At 35.1% G+C, this 16,390-nt stretch overlaps 2 protein-coding genes across 3 annotated transcripts; both read right to left on the minus strand.

Annotated features, from left to right (window-relative positions):
* Positions 3,542–4,954, minus strand: LOC109716778 (senescence-specific cysteine protease SAG39-like). 2 transcript variants are annotated; one of them, XM_020242338.1, is made up of 3 exons: positions 4,840–4,911; positions 4,414–4,491; positions 3,542–4,312 (listed from the first exon to the last, which is right to left on the minus strand). In XM_020242338.1, exon 3 carries the CDS (start codon positions 4,302–4,304, stop codon positions 3,867–3,869), a length of 438 nt encoding a protein of 145 aa, XP_020097927.1. In that variant the 5' UTR covers positions 4,305–4,312; positions 4,414–4,491; positions 4,840–4,911; the 3' UTR covers positions 3,542–3,866. The 2 variants fall into 2 exon arrangements, with proteins under 2 accessions (XP_020097927.1, XP_020097926.1); XM_020242337.1 differs by lacking the exon at positions 4,414–4,491 and having other exon boundaries at positions 4,840–4,954.
* Positions 10,310–12,672, minus strand: LOC109716773 (aspartyl protease family protein At5g10770-like). Its single transcript, XM_020242329.1, has 2 exons — positions 12,390–12,672; positions 10,310–11,632 (listed from the first exon to the last, which is right to left on the minus strand). The coding sequence occupies exons 1-2, from the start codon at positions 12,544–12,546 to the stop codon at positions 10,395–10,397; spliced, it is 1,395 nt and encodes a 464-aa protein (XP_020097918.1). The 5' UTR covers positions 12,547–12,672; the 3' UTR covers positions 10,310–10,394.

The raw sequence follows: 16,390 nt of genomic DNA on the forward strand, positions 1-16,390 counted from the left end.
ATTAAATTTGAAATATCAATCAATACCTTAAATTAATGCTTAAATTAATATAAAATTAATGCCTAAATTTGAAATATTAATCAGAAGTTTCTTTAAATTTTGCCTAGTTTAGTTACGAACATACCCTCGGCATGAAATAACTTTTTAACCTGCTACTCTTCGTTAATTAACGGTTAAGATCTTTTTAATTTTTTATAAAATAAAATACCAAATCATTTCTCAGAATAGTTGAATATATTATCTACTATTAAACCTTTAATTCTTTCTAGTTAACTATCTCACTGCAATTGTGATCAAATTCCATAACTAATTATAACTCGTGACAGTGATCGATCATTTGTCTCTTAAAATTTTACTTTTATCAAGCTTATATTTTGAATGCGCTGATAAACTTAAAAATTTCCTATATAACTATGACTTATTAAGCAAAAACAAACTAAAAATGGGAAGCCAGAAAGTAAATTAAAGTAGAATAAAAGTTTATATAATATTTTATTTTTAAGGTTTGGATGACTAGATAGTTGTGCCAAAGTTTTGATCAATCCGAAGTTTTTTCTATTTTTCCCTTTAGAGAGAAGAGTGTGCCGTACTGTACTTTGGCCAGCATGGCAGACACTGCCCCATGAAAGGGCACCTCGAAAAGACAATTAACTTTCACGTAGATTAAATAAGAAAGAGATATCCTTGCTTTGAATTGTATTATGTTTCTAAAGTTGTTTCACCACAGGATCCCATGAGGTTAATTCCTTCATTTGGACTTTTTTTAAAACTAAAATTCTTTTAGTGGTTCTTCTACAGGTTGACTGCAAGCACTTCACCTCGTCCTCCAAAGTGCGTTGCTGGATCTACCATCATCTTTTGGTTGAAATTCTACAATTTTTTTATCCAAAAATTAATCGCATTTTACTGATCGTTTCTTGCTCAAGTGCATTGCTGGATCTTCACCTCGTCCTCCAAAGTGCATCGCTGGATCTTCACCAAGAACTAATCTCCCTGGCTTCGAAATCTGCCTATCTCAAACTTCACTTTTTTCATTTCTTGTTATTTGATGCACACCAGGGTGTTTTACTAGAGTTTTCAGTTTTGAATTCTGCAGCACTTCCAAACTTTCTCATCTGAACCTGCCTCTAGTGACACCTGATCTTACTGAAACAATCAGACATGCTGTATCATCCAATAAAAACCTTCCTTGGCTCCCCACCTATGACATTATTGCAGTCTTTCAAGTAGTCATTTTCATGTATATGAAGTGCAGCTGCATGCCACTGATGACACCGCCAACGAGACCACATTAAGACTAACAGAGAGTTTTCACAGTGATTTTCTAGGATGAAGCTTGTGATTGAAATGCTATAACCTACAATGCAAAAGACAAAAGAGAAATAGATAAGATGCATTTAAAACAAAACCATGCATAGACAAAAACCATATACCAGCCATTGACTAACAACTGGAACTTGTAGTCAACTTAATTTCTTCAACAGGCACCACTTGAATATTCCTTAATTCGTAAAACCAGCAAAAACACTTTATCCCGGAGGACACTTAAAAATACATTGAACATCCATTTGCAAGTAATTTTTCAATCAGTCCGTTGAGCCGGCCATGCGTGGCTACACATAAGCTATATTACAGTCTAAAAATAGAAAAAGTAGAAAACTAAACTTTATAACAATAGGCTACAAACAAAAAGAAAAATAAAAAAAAGAAGCACTAAGTAGACAACAAACTCAAAACAACTAACCTCATCCCTTGCAACCTGCAACTGCAATGGACAAACACATGTTGCTCTAGGAGCTCGGGAGATGGCTATGCAGAGCAAGTCGATCAGGTTCCATATAAGCTGCAAATAAGACATACTCTATATTTAAGGGAGGGATACCAGAAAGTGAAAAGAAATCACCATATGCAATAAGATCAATACCTGCAAAAGAAACAATTCCAAGAAGAGAAGGCGCAAGGCTCTATCGAAAGCACAGGGCTCTTCCTACACTTCTCTCCACAGAATACTATGGCCAGAAACTCTTCTGAATTCACATGCATAAGCCAGCAGTTAGTAACTAAAAGAAATCGAATATGTAGAGTAGAAAACATTAAACAAAAGAAGCACAATAAGAATAACAGAACAAATCCCCATGACTATAGGAAAGTTAAATGAGATGCAAGTGAAAACAAGTAACAATTTTGACATGATAGATTACTCCAGAAAATGTCGATGCGTCCCTCTCCTCGGAAGATACGTATAGAAAATTTTTAAAAAGAGAGCAAGTTAAAGAGTCATCCTTGTGATGCTATCATAGTGTAACCAAACAGAGGTTATAACAAACTTTGCAAACAAGCCATCTTCCTTCCGTCAAACCTTCAAATTTGAGCTCAGGTTGCTTGTGAAGGAGAAGCCAAGCAGAAGAAAGCTTGCTGGATAACTTATTGGGCTCGTTGAGTATTTAAATATATCCTCTTTTCTTGTACAAACCTAAAAGTCTGACAGAAAGTTTGTGGGAAAAAGAATAATGACAAAAGATGGTGCAAATATTATTTACAAAAAACAAAACTTACTTTTGGTTGATATTACCGTAGCATTGCAAAGTGACAAATTGATAAACCATCATGCTCTCATTTATGTTACACAATATTAAAAGACAACATGAAAGAACTAGTTTCAGCATGACTTCATTGCGTTCAAAAGGCTCTCTCAGTCTCTCAAACACCAAGCATCCGGATGGACCGTGCAGATTTTCTACGTCCCTTCTCCAGTTCTGCCCAGTAAGATAAACGATGCAACATTCAACAACAAGCTTGAAAGAAGAAGACTAATGATGCATCCAAACATCTGTTAGATAATTGTTGATCTAATAAATAAAATTAATTCTCATAGAACTAATTAAAATAATGTACTGATAACATCTTTCACCACAACTGCACAGGGTTCCATCTTTCACCAGAACTGCACTGGGTTCCATCTTTCACCAGAACTGCACTGGATTCCAACAAACTTGGAGAACACTCAGCAGACAATGCATCAGCAGGATAGGAAATAAGAAAGAGGTTTATCTTGACTATATAAAAGACGACGCCGATACAAAACTTGACTCTCAGCACTCACCGATCTTCTTTGTGACGCTCCATTTAGCAAGAGCAACAAGGGATGAAGTTTATACAGTCCTATCAAAGATATAGCACACATTACTAGCAGGCTTATTATCAGTCACAACTAGCTAAAGAGAATCTCCCATCTTTAATCAACTTACTCCTGATTTGAAATTTTCGTGTCGAAATAACATAATTTTGTGCTTGGTAGTGCCTGCAAAACTCCGAAACACTATGAAGGTCCCCTTGTCTGGTGCCACAAGGATGGTGGTGGTAACTACAACCAGAGAAGCATCAGCCCATTACTTCCCCTCTAGCAGCTGGCTCCATGACTTTACAACATTGGAGGAGGGGACTTCAAAGTGATTTGGGGATATTTGAGTCTCCAAAGCACAGAAACAGGTGCTTTTGGTAATTTAACGAGCAAATAATGAGATCGATGTTAGAACTAAAATTAATAAGCCACAAATTTGGGTAGGCGTTTATTAGAGAAAACCCGAACGTCAATAGTTAGATAGATTAGATTACTCCACAGAGAGTACAAGAACGCCACCAAACTTACTCAACAACGAGAATAGCAAAAGGTTAGTAGTACCTAGATTACTCGATAGAGAATTTCATCACACCACTAAGATTGCTCAACAACGAGTTTTCATCACACGACTAAGATTAGTAGACGCCGCAACTATTACAGCATAAATGTCTTCTAGGTACCTAATAATGTACCAAGCCGCTAGTAAGAGCAACACCGCTGCAGGGATTATTTGTGCCTTGGTGTTCTAGTAAGGGCCGCCGCAGCCGAAAGAAGTCAAATCTTCGGACGGCCCGGCATATCGCAAGGCTTCCCTCTCCCTGGCATATCGCAAGGCTTCCTTCTCCCTTTCCTCCTCCCGCATCTTCTCATAGACCCAGGGGGGAAACAATTTTGGGCGACACATGGCATCAAGCTCCTCAGGAGAGAGATCGGAGAACTGGTTCAGCCCGAAAGTGTAACCTTTCTTCTTTGCGTTGTGCCTTTCACACTCCTCCACTGTCTTCTTGAAGATCTCGAAACGCCGCTCCTCCTCCTCAGCGTCTGCATATCTACGCTCAAACTCCACCATCCATTTTTTGTGCATACAGCGGAGCTCTGCGTCATCCTTCATGGTGATCTTCTCCATATCTGGCATCGCCTTGCGGGTGATTCTTTCATCCAGGGCTTTCCAAAAGGTCGACATAATAACCCCTGAAAGAAACAAACATAATGGCAGAGTACATCATGCAGTGTCTTAGGGGGCAGAAAAAAGTTTCAAAAGAAAGGGGGGGAAAGAGATATGAAAAATGTACATTAAATGATTGGAAGACATCATGCATGCAATACATATGATTTACTCATAAATCCAAATGCCATTGCCTAGAATTAATCTGGAAGACAAAACGCACAGATTCAAATAGAAATCATTATAGAGAAGGAAAAACAGGATGGAGCTCAATCCATCGAGCCCATCATCTGCAACAAATCAAAGTCGCAATACATATCCGATCCATGCAGGAAGGACAGAACTGTAAATCTGATAAACCATCAAGAAGAATGACGGAATACATGTTATATAGTTCTATCAGACAAAACCTAGGGCAGATAATCGAAACGACTCCAATATTTTGACTTAAAACCAAAGGAAAGCGACGAGATAAAGTTGCTTCGTGCTTCGTGTAGGAAAAACAATAACGCGATTGCAACGCAGAAGGACAGATGAAACAGACACTTAGAACCTTTGTTAAAAAAATTTTAGAAGAGGACTATTGCACTAAAAACCCCAGCGAGAGCGCTGCGCGAACGACGAGCTTCTTCTAGGCTTGGAGTCCTCAAGATGTCGGAGGGGGAGGTTTATTTGCCCTTGTTGCCTCTATGGCTGCAACCGGGTCGGATTTGGGTCGGATCATACTGCGCCCAAGTCCGGCCCAAGAAATTAAATTTTGCTTTGTGGGTCGGGCTTTCATCCGATTTTTTTTAAAAAAAATTAAGATCTGTATAAATAAAGATTAAATTCAAAAATTTTAAAAAGAAGGGCCATATTATTTTATTTTTTTTTTTGGAAAAAAGCTGGATAAGGCATTACCTCATTTTTCTTTTTTTCTGGGCTAAATTATACACAGCCACATTTCACTGCAGTTTTTTTTTTTAAAAAAAAAAACTAAATTTTCATTACCAAAAAATGGCAAGAAGCCAAACAAAACAGAATACCAAAGTATAGGCTTTCAAAGCAGAGTTCAAAAGAAAATACATCTTTGTCAGAAAACACATATGTGTCAGTGAAAAAGTAAAAAAGCTCTATATCCTTATCCAACATGTGACAGAACTCTGGATGTCGATTTGTATTAGTAAATAAAGAAGATTGAGGCAAGTTAGCTCTGGTAACTAGCCAATCGGCTACCATGTTTGCGACACATTTCACTACAGTTTAAGTACATGAAGGAACTGTTTAAAAGTAATTCTGCAATATTCATTTTATTTTAGAAGCTTAATTTTAGTTAAAAGTTATAGAGTATTTGGCTGAGTTAATAAACAAATATTCTAAAATAATTTTCTAAAGTCGTGTGTTTTTTTCTCTTTGCACATAATTTTTTTCTAAATTTTATTAAAAAATAAAATGTAAAATATGAAATTTAATTTTAACATTAGTGGAAAACTATTAGGTGTGCCGGCTAGAACTACCATCTTAACATGATCTTCACCAATAATTAATTTCGCTGTCTTTGAAATCTGCAAATCTCAAACTCCAATCCTTTCATTTCTCGTCGTTTGATGCATACCATCGTGTTTTACTGACGGCGTATTTGTTTGGGTAGAACTAGAGAATCGTAAAGTTATTTGCAACCATAAATGATCGGTTTCTTTCATTGATTCGTCGTGACAACAATGCAGCCAAAACTCTAGTTAACCAAAATAACATAATTAAGTTCCGCACGCATGAAGCCAATTATCATGAAGAAAGTTGAAGAAAATTAATAAAATAATATAATAGATAATGCTAGCTATATTGAAATATTTCTAATTATTTTTGAGAGAAAGATAGTACGCTACACGCTCTCACTTAGTTAATTCGTGAATAATTTACGAATTTTTGAAGAAGCAAGTAAAACAGTTGCATCCCATTTTTTTCGAAAAATTCGGAAAAAAATTGTATTTTTTTGATCAAAAATAATTATTCGCGAATAGTTCGCCAAAAAACCGTCGCCGCCATGGCAATGGCGTCCAAGCCTCTTCGCGCCGCCGCCGCCTACTCCGATTCCGTTTGGTCCCGCCTCTTCACGTACCATCTCTCTCTCTCTCTCTCTCTCTCTCTCTCTCTCATGCACACACACTCTCTTTCACGCACGCACGCACGCGTGCGCCCGCACGCACAGAGATGAAATGGTTGATTCAATAATGTGTTGTTCAATATGATGTGCCGCCGCCGCCATCTCCGCCGCTGCCGAGAGAGAGAGAAGGAATGAGAACGGAGAGAGAGTAGGAGTGAGCTTTGTTAAAAATGTTTTGTCTCCTCCCCTCTCGCGGAAAAATTCTAGAATGCAATGAGTATATTGATGACGTGGTGTAATAAGCTAATCAAATATTTTTTTAAAAAAATATATGTCCCATCATAATTATAAAAAATATTTTTATTATACTTTTATTTAAAAAAAAGAGATATGATTGATTTGTTATTAATAATATGGTGCAAGTGTGATAGTATAGAATTCCTCCCTCTCGAGAGTATATAAGTAACGCTGCTCTGATGATGTGATCACATGATGTATCCTCGGACATCAACATCCTGATTGTAGCCCACGTGTCCCGTATTGTTTGATTTTGGTACGACAGATTTGATGGACGGGTGAGATTTGATCGAGAGGGCTAATCAGTTAACGGGGTCGTATTCGGGAAGGTTGTTGATTCGGGTCAATTTTTGGTGATTTTAATGTAAGTTGGTGGTTTGGGTTTGGCCGATGCAGTGCACCAGCAACTTGGGCCCCAAGCAAACATGGGCAAGCACCTTATGCAATGGTCTATTTCTTCTCCTATATGGATTCTGCCTGCAACCATTATAGCTCCATATCTAGTACTATAAAAATTTATAACAATTCGCACTTTGAACTTGTGAGAAATTTAAATAACCCGATAGCAAACTATCCTTTTTGTTTATTATGTTAAGATGAGATGAATTTAACATTGTTGGTGAAGATAGCAAAGGCCTGCAAGAACCCATCCATAATGCCGTCTTTATTCTCGAGAGTTTATTGCTCGGACGTGTTGTTTGATACAACACGTTGGTCATGCATCATTCAACGATCCCCAAGCCTTATTATTAGTATTTTTATTTTTTTTTTCGAGAGATAGGTAGCACGCTACCCGTTTCGTTTATTTCATTATAGAAATAAACTTAGTTAGAAATATGAATCAACTAGGATTCAAATTTGGGTTTCGGGTACCAACCACCAAGTCCTTTGCCACTTGCTCTAGGGCCGGTCGGTCAAGCCTTATTATTATCGAAGTTGACACGCAGGGCATGAAAATGTAAATCAAATTTATGTAGATGTAGATGTATCATACAGTATTTATATTTTCCACATATTATTGGCAATCAGAAATTGGGCCAAAGTGAAGGCCGAGAGAGTCCGGCTTCGGATTCTGGGCAAGTGTCAAAAGTTTCGGCGGAAGATCGGTTTAAAGCCCATTATCAAGGAAGGCATCAATGGCTGAATTTGATCGTGGGCAGTCCAATTCCAATACCCATAACGACCCAATGTACGGCCCAATTGAGCTAGAATCGGATTTAACCAAACCTGGTCGGAGCCCCGCTATTCGATTTGTACGTGTCCGTCGACTCAAGGCGCGTGACACTGTGGCCTCACTGCTCGAACCTGGTTCACCACCTTGGATATAGACCACTCACTACTTTCCTACTATGAAGTATGAAGGAAAATAGAAGAAAAAAGAAAATTCTATTACTTGAATAACAAGGTCTACGTATAAGGTGATGGACGTGGTCCAGGATATTATTTCCTCCCGAAATGGAGAAGGTACAGAACAAGGTGCAAAAATCATTTCATCTCCCATCTCTTCCTCTTCCCCTTCTGCGCGGCTTTCCCCTTCAATTGGGGGTGGAATGCGATCGATCCCTAGGGCTTCGTATAATATTATTTATATTATATTATTAATAATATATAAATAATATTTAATATTAATTTTTTTATTTTTAGATTATAACTATTCCATTAATACTTACTAAACTCTAGACATTTATTGATAAAAAAGTTAATAATAAATATTATTTTCATATTATAAATAATATTTAGGCCACTATATATAATATAATATTTAGTTTAATTTATTAAAAGGAGAATAATATGGTAACTGTTTTAAAGAATTAAGTAGTTTCTTTTTCTGTGAAGCTCTTATTTTCTCCATATCCAGGCTTCCTGTTTTTTGAGTACTCATCCGAAGATATTGTTCACGTACGATTGTATTTTCGTATCCTTCCAATAGAAGACACTATGTAAAGAAATCACAATTAAAGATCAAAATATGTGTAGGCTGTGAATTGCGTCCACGTAAGTATATTGCAATAAATAAGAACATATGAATGATCTAGAATTTTACATTTTAATTATTTTATAATTTAAATTCAACTTTCTAAAACAAAATAAATCTCATATAAGTTGTTGATCAAAATAATTCAACTACTTAAATGAAGCATAGAAAGCTTCTAAATTGTAAAAATCTACATATACTCCCTTTGTAGAGGCGTACATCTTATACCTCAAGGATCTAAAGATTGATACAATATCTTTAGATTTTAGTACAAAATAATAATAATAATAATAAGATAAGTGGGTGAACATGCATGAACTATAAGGAGGTTCTAGGTCTAAACTTTAGCCCTACTTGTAAGATGTATGGGTTGGATTGCTCGAGTATTAAAAGTTATGGTGAAAAATATGAAAATAAATAGAGGCTTACTTTAATTAGTTCTGACTTCTCGAGATTTATTTTAATGCTTGTCTGGATCTCAAGCAATTGTAAATATTCTATAAAAAAAAAATTTTAAAAAATCGCTCTATTCCTAAGAACTAGACAGCCTTTATGTTCAGTACAAGAGATAAAAAGAGAATAAAAAATTTATTCTCTTTATTCTTCCAAACAGTACTAAAAATTACTATTCTCCTATTAACGGATTATTTTAGAATAATTTTTTAAGAAAGGAGAATAGAAGAGAATAGTACTTTCATCTATTGGGTAAAGCAAACTATTCTCTATCTTATTATTCTCCTAATTAAGTTATAAATAATTATTTAAAATACAATTAATTAATAATTAACTAATTAATAATTCAACTTATTAAATTAATAAATATTTAAATAATTATTTATTTATTATTAATAATTAATTATTTAAATAATTAGCCATTTGATACTCTTATTCATTCATTAACTAGTATTCAATATTTTAATTTATCTAATTAATATATTAACTAAAATATATAAATAAATAAATAATATTATCATATTGATTTATTTTTTATAGTTATTTACTAATCAATGTCATTCTTCATCATCGAGCTCATATACTGTTTCTAATTAATTAATTTATTAACTTGTTAAAATATTATTTTACTAATATTTAAATACTTATTATTTAGATAAATTTTTTTTATTTTTAATTATAATTATTCTTATTTTTATTATTCCAATCCAATCATCCAAACCTAATTTTTCTTATTTCTTTAAATATTTTCATTTTCGTCTAAACATAAAATTGACCCAATTTCCGTCCATCTAGAATTATACCTATTTTGAGAATATACAAGAATAACTTATTCTCAAATCAAAAGATAATATTCTATTAAGTGGGTACAAATGTAAGTTACAACTTACAAACGCCATCTATTTGGCTTTGCAGTAGCCTTTTATTCTATTTTATCCATTAATTATATTTCCAACCTATATTAGTCATAATCCCGAGTTAGCGGTACACAGACTCAGGCTTTTAGTGAAGGAGTGAGATTTTCTACGTAACTAGTTTTTTTTTTTTTTTTTTCTGGCTAGTATAGTTTTCTTTTGTTCCCGGTGCCTAGTTGCCCCACACATGTAGTTAAATTCATCTTTCCAATAAATAAAGCGGGCTACCTCTTTCTCAAAAAAAAATATATATATTCCCAGCCTACATAATTTTATTATTATTATTACTATTATATTCGTATTTTGTAGCAGTAGAACGTAAGGAGAGGTGATTTTCGATCCGTGCAATTCTTCTTTGTTTTTTTTTTTTTCTTTTCCCAAATTAATCAGCTACAGCCGTGGGCACCGAACCCAATCCTTTGATTGGAGATATCATACACGACGGTGAACTTCCTCTGCTGCGTGTTTCCGATGATGCTCACTTCGTCGGCTTTCGTGTTGCCTGCAAATGCTAAACAAGCCTGCGATGGGCCGCCGTAAATTATCCCGTCGAACCCCAAATTTAGGCTCGCCCCGCCGTCGAACACCAGCGCCACCGCCGGCACCTTTATCTTCCCGCGCCCGCTCACGTCGTAACACGTGTCCAGTATCGACAGTGCCGGCGCCGCTGTATAGTTCGTCATGTGCTGGCGGAACACGGCGCGCATCGCAGAGTACGCGGCCTGCGGCAGTCTGGTGATCACCGTCCCGGAGTCCATCACCGTCCCGGCCGCCGACAACACCGTCTGGCTTATATCTAGTTTCATGCCTCCGACTTTGATCGCCACCAGTTTTACGTAGTACGATGATGAATCGCTTGCGTAGCTTATCATTGGGGTGTATTGTACGTTCGGCGGTAACGGGCCGCCGCTGCCAATCGACAGGTAGCCTGTTGAGCTCGAGAGTGACGGGAGGCAGTAGGAGAAGACCGCACCGTACTTTTGCGACGCCTGTGAAATCAGCGAGGACTTCTCGCGGCCTAAACCGATCAGACCGGCGGTCCGACCAATGACTCCGCTGCTGCTGTCACTGCAACCAAACATAAAGTTTGGCAGCAAGTCGGAGGGACTCAGAGTCAGCGTGTCGCTGCCGAAGTTCCCCGTGGACGTGGAGTTGTCACTGTATTTGACATCGTAGCGGCACTTCCCGTAGGCAGAGCAGCTGTGCGAGTCAAGTTGCGTGCACTCATCCGAGCTGCAGCTGATGCTGCTGTATGTGGATGATTTGGCTGGGTCGAAGAGCGGGTCCTTTTGTGGGTAACAATGGTTGCAGGGGTTGCATTGGATCCAGGAGATGTCGCTGCCGGTGTCGAAGACAACGGAGAAGTCCTGTTTAGGAGTTCCGATGCCCACATTCACGATGTAGTTGCCGGTACTAAGTAAGTTGCCGGTGTGGGCAGGGATCGACACGTCCAGCAAGCCACCTTTGCCCGCGACATTGGATGCGGTAGAAAGACGATGGTGGAGCGAGTCGACTCGAGCTCGGTCATTGTCAATGATTTGCTCGTGCGACAGTTTTTCCTCCATCTGGAGCGGTGAGCACGGTCCATACCGATGGACGACCGTCAGCCTCGACAGATTTGAATCTGAGGGAACCAAGGAACATGTTTTAATTGTACTGTATAGAAGGGAGCTGATATTAACAAATCAGCTTTTGTAACTTAAGGAGAGATGCTTTGATATTTTATATTGGAGAGGTGCTCAAACTCATAAAATCTTATAGTTCTTATTCAAAACAAAAAACTTTAGCAATGATGTCAACGAAAAACTCAAACTCATACGTTTTGATTTATTCGATTATATTCCAATGGTATTAATTTCTTAATATCTATATAGCACTATTCGACACATATAAATAATAAAATTCAAACTTATAATTCTAATACTTTGTAGTTTGGCTCTCTTAATTAATATTGTAGATAATATTATTAAACTAGTTTTTTGCTAAACCAAACCGTTATGAGGTTGGGAATTGGAGCCCTTACACTGACTTAAAATTTGGGGTGTTTGCCATTAGCTTCAAAGTAATGTATATTTTCTGAATTGTATAGAATATGGACAAACAAAAAAAAAAAAGAAAAAAAGAAAAAGAAAAAGAAAAAGAAAAAAATTGGACGATGCAATTGGTGCGCGTAAGGATGATTGAAACTGTGTTGAGAACCTCAAAGGTATAGTATTTTGAAATAGGCCCTCAACATTTTGCCATTTGCCCCTAGTAACTTCTATATTTTTCTTTTTTTGGATCATTCCAGTTTGGCAGGTTAAAACAATATTAAATTTTAGAAAACAAAAATTGGAAAATAAATTACGGTGACATATATATAGAAGGAGCGTCATTTCTACCTTTAGACGAGGAACAAACTGCGCTAGGCTGCAACGATCGCATTTTGACCACATATTCAGCATCTAATTTTACACCAAATACACATAAACAGCAAGAAAGAGTACATAACAAAAGAAGAACACAACAATTAAAAATACTATCCGAGAAAAGAGCCATGTTGGAAAAGGAACTTATTTATGAATAACAAACTTGAGGCGTATGTGTGGTAGCGAGGAGGCTTAAGGGGCGTATATATGCTTATATAGGATGGTTGATCCTCTCAGTATTAATCCGTACGTTGTAGACTTTCACCTCTCTTGACAGAGAAATTAAGTATTTCCTGTTACAGTTCTTATATATAATATTTACAATTTTTAAATATCAAATATCTTCATCCACATGTTGCTTCCAATGGGACTCTTCCTCATCAACTTAGGGCTTGTTTGTTTCATCGAAACTAGACTTTAAGTTGAGGTGAATTTTAGATTGAATTGGAATTTGGTAAAAATTATTTTTTTTTCGCTGTTTGTTTCATAACTATGAAAATGAAGTTTTATTAGTTGTGCTGTTTGTTTAATAGAAAGTGTATGATATAAAATTATAATTTATATATAAATAATAAATATTTTAATAAATAAAAATAATATAATTATATTTTTATATAATTAAAATTTTATTTAAAACAACAAGATTATTTTTTTATACATAAATTATAGTAATTATAAAGTAAAAAATATTAATACTTAATTAATCAATTTTTATTATATTTTAATTATACAAACTAAATAAAAAAAATATTCAAACTTAACTAATCAATTTTTATCATATTTTAAATATACCAGCCGAATAAAAGAGTAATTACTAATATAATTAAATATATTTAAATATAATTATCTCTATCTATTGTATTATTTTATTATTTTTTCTTCACATCTCTCCACCGTAATTGACTTTGGCCTAAATCGAAGTAAATTACGCCGTTTGAAGTTAACTCGAGTTTCGACCGTAACTTTTTTACGGCAAACCAAACAATAGAAATGACTGTTTATGGCAAAAACGACATTTCTCATCTCCACTTCCACCCCACTTCCACTCAAATAAATAGGCTCTTAGCCACCATATAATTTAGTTGAAAAGACATATTTTATGCATGTTGCCAGGAAGATTTTTTTTTTTTTTTGTCTTGGACGACCCAAGTCTTCCATCGTGGGAAGGAGGACGCCACAATCTAAAAAAGCCATGCCAAGAAAAGGATTTTATGGATGACACGCTAGCTAGGGAGGAATATGACTGGAGGAGACTCAGGAGTGCGTGCTTCATGCGAAGAGAGTGATCCTTCGTACTTCACACGTTGTAGATTTTTGGTCTCCCACTAGTGACCACACAAATTGTGTCTTGGGCAATTAATATTTGTGGTTTGCAACGTTTTAGTAGGACTGACAATTAATCAAGCTCACTAACTGCAAGCCAGTTTATGTTTGACTCAAAATGATCTAGAAATTAATTGCCTCGTTTTAATAAACGAGCCGAATATAAGTTGAAAATTTTAATTAGTTCGAAATCATAACAAGTCGAATACGAACTAGATGCACTCATGTTCGGCTCAATGTGTGTGTATAAATTTTAATTAGATAAAGATTTTAATTTTCTAATTATTTAACTTTTGATCCAGTAGTATGGTTAAGAATAACAATCTAACTTGTGTTGGCAAGATAAAGATTTTAATTTTTTTTTTAAAAAAAAACACTTTTCATGCATTAGTATGACTAACGATCTAACTTGTGTTTGTGAGCCGGTTCATATTTGGCTCGTTAATAATAACGAGCCAAGTTGGACTTTTCAGCTTGATTTTTTTTAATGAACTAACTCGCTTACGGCTCGATTAATAAATAAACGAATACGATCCGATCTCAGCTCACTCATGTTCGGCTCGTTGATAATTGACAGCCCTACTTTGCTCCGTTGATGTAGTCATATAAAATACGTGTATAAAATAAAAAAGTTTTATATACAACAAGAGATACATGGAAAAAAATCTTTTCTAAGTGAAAATAATTTACTATTCAGAAAAAAATTGTGATTATAGAAATCTTAACGCGTTTTAGATATATAGAATTGTCTCATGAAACTTTTCAAAACTAATATCTAGTAATACTTGTCGAACCAAAAAAAACGTAAAATTCTAAGAGTGAGACTACTATGCTATTAGAAGCACGGAGCCTTTCGTGCTTCCAGCTCGCTTTTAATGTTGCGACTTTCGAATCGTCGATCGGCTCCGTTAAACTTGATCTAGAGTATTTGAAGTACCTGGAAAATAAATTTTATGCTTTTATGATATCATTTGCCTAGTGAACGAAGGGGCTCAAAATCAACGGTTGAAAATAAAAATCTTACAAAATATAATAATATGACATTAAAATTTTAAATCAAAGATATTGATCTTGTTTTATATAGTATAAAGAATTTTCTATCAAAATTTCACGTGATTTCGATATTTCTACACCGTTAAACTTGCAAACGGCTCACTACGGCCATTGAAATTTGTTGATTTTGAGCCCATTCGATCACTAGGCAAATGATATCGAAAAATAATAAAATTTATTTTCTAGGTACTCCAAATACTCTAGATCAAGTTTAACGGAGCCGATCGACGATTCGAAAGTCGCAACATCGAAAACGAGCTGGAAGCACGGAAGGCTCCGTGCTTCCGATAGCATACTAGCCTCACTCAAATTCTAATCCAATTTGCATTCATACAAGGCAATTGAGTTAATTTCTTTTGACCAAATTTGATCTGGTTCATTTTTTTTTTATGTATTCTAACGCCAGATCGTCTGCACCATCTTTTTCTTTGATGAAGTTTTGGTAAATATCTGTATAATATGGGTGATAATCTAGCTTGTTGTTCGCGAGCCAACTCGTGTTCGGCTCGAAATGAGCTCAAGATTGAATCGCTCAATTAGTAAACGAGTCAAACACGAACTGAATTTTTCAACTAATTTAATAAACGAGCCGAACACGAGCTAGGGTCAGTTCACTCCTGTTCGGCTCAATAACAAATCGAATACATATATTCTATATTTATATAATTTATTTAATTTATATTTATATATATTTATATATATAAATAAATAATTATATATAAAATATATTTTTTATTATTATTTGATTTTTAGCAAAAAAAAAAAAAAAAGAAGCCGAGCTCAATTATAAAAAAAAACTCATTTATACGTAAAGTATCAAATATTAGATTAAAATTTAATGGGTAAGATTTTATAAATTTATTTTTATATATATCTAATTTAATTTATTTAACTTATTGTTTGTTAGTCAACTCGTGAGTCAATTTATGTTCGGCCCGTTTATTAACGAGCTGAACACAATCTGAATTTTTCGGCTCGATACTTTAATAAGTCAGTTCGTGTTCAAGCCGAACACGAGCCGGCTTAAGCTCGCTCGTCTTTGGCTCGTTGATCCTACTGTATAGTATTGAATAGTTTGTACTCTGTAGAAACATTTATTCGGACAACAAAAAGAATATAAATTATTTTTATTTGCTAGAAATTAGAAAATATTGTGACTATGCTCACTTTTTGAACTAAAATACAGTTGTACCTTAGGATACTTTCGACTATAATAGTTTCGGAATTATAATTTTATTTGACCAGTGCTGGCCGGAGTGCGTTAAACATCGCAAGGACAAACGTAGATCCTTCTCACTCGCTAGAAGACTTACAGTAGATGATTTGAAAGATAAAGCAACTTTTCTAGAATACAATGTATTAAATATGATTAATTACGTACAAAGTAATGCAATTTCTTTTAAATAAAATAATATCTATTGCATTCATTAGATTAACAAACTCAACGACATTTCTATAATCAAGTCTCAACTTCGAATTCTACTTGATTTACATTTCTAGCTAAGTTTATTTCTAATTGAAATAAACAAAACAGATAGCGTGCTATCTATCTCTTAAAAAGAAAAAAAAAAAAAAAACTCAACGACAAAATCTGAACA

This window comes from Ananas comosus, linkage group 10 (genome assembly GCF_001540865.1).
Source record: "Ananas comosus cultivar F153 linkage group 10, ASM154086v1, whole genome shotgun sequence".
Taxonomy (NCBI): Eukaryota; Viridiplantae; Streptophyta; class Magnoliopsida; order Poales; family Bromeliaceae; genus Ananas; species Ananas comosus.

Excerpts from the sequence above, each read along its gene's own strand:
- LOC109716778 (XM_020242337.1), bottom strand. The coding sequence starts at position 4,304 with ATGTCGACCTTTTGGAAAGCCCTGGATGAAAGAATCACCCGCAAGGCG.
- LOC109716773 (XM_020242329.1), bottom strand. The coding sequence starts at position 12,546 with ATGGCTCTTTTCTCGGATAGTATTTTTAATTGTTGTGTTCTTCTTTTG. Across the intron at positions 11,633-12,389 it reads AGTTTGTTCCTCGTCTAAAG|ATTCAAATCTGTCGAGGCTG; the intron begins GTAGAAATGACG and ends TGGTTCCCTCAG.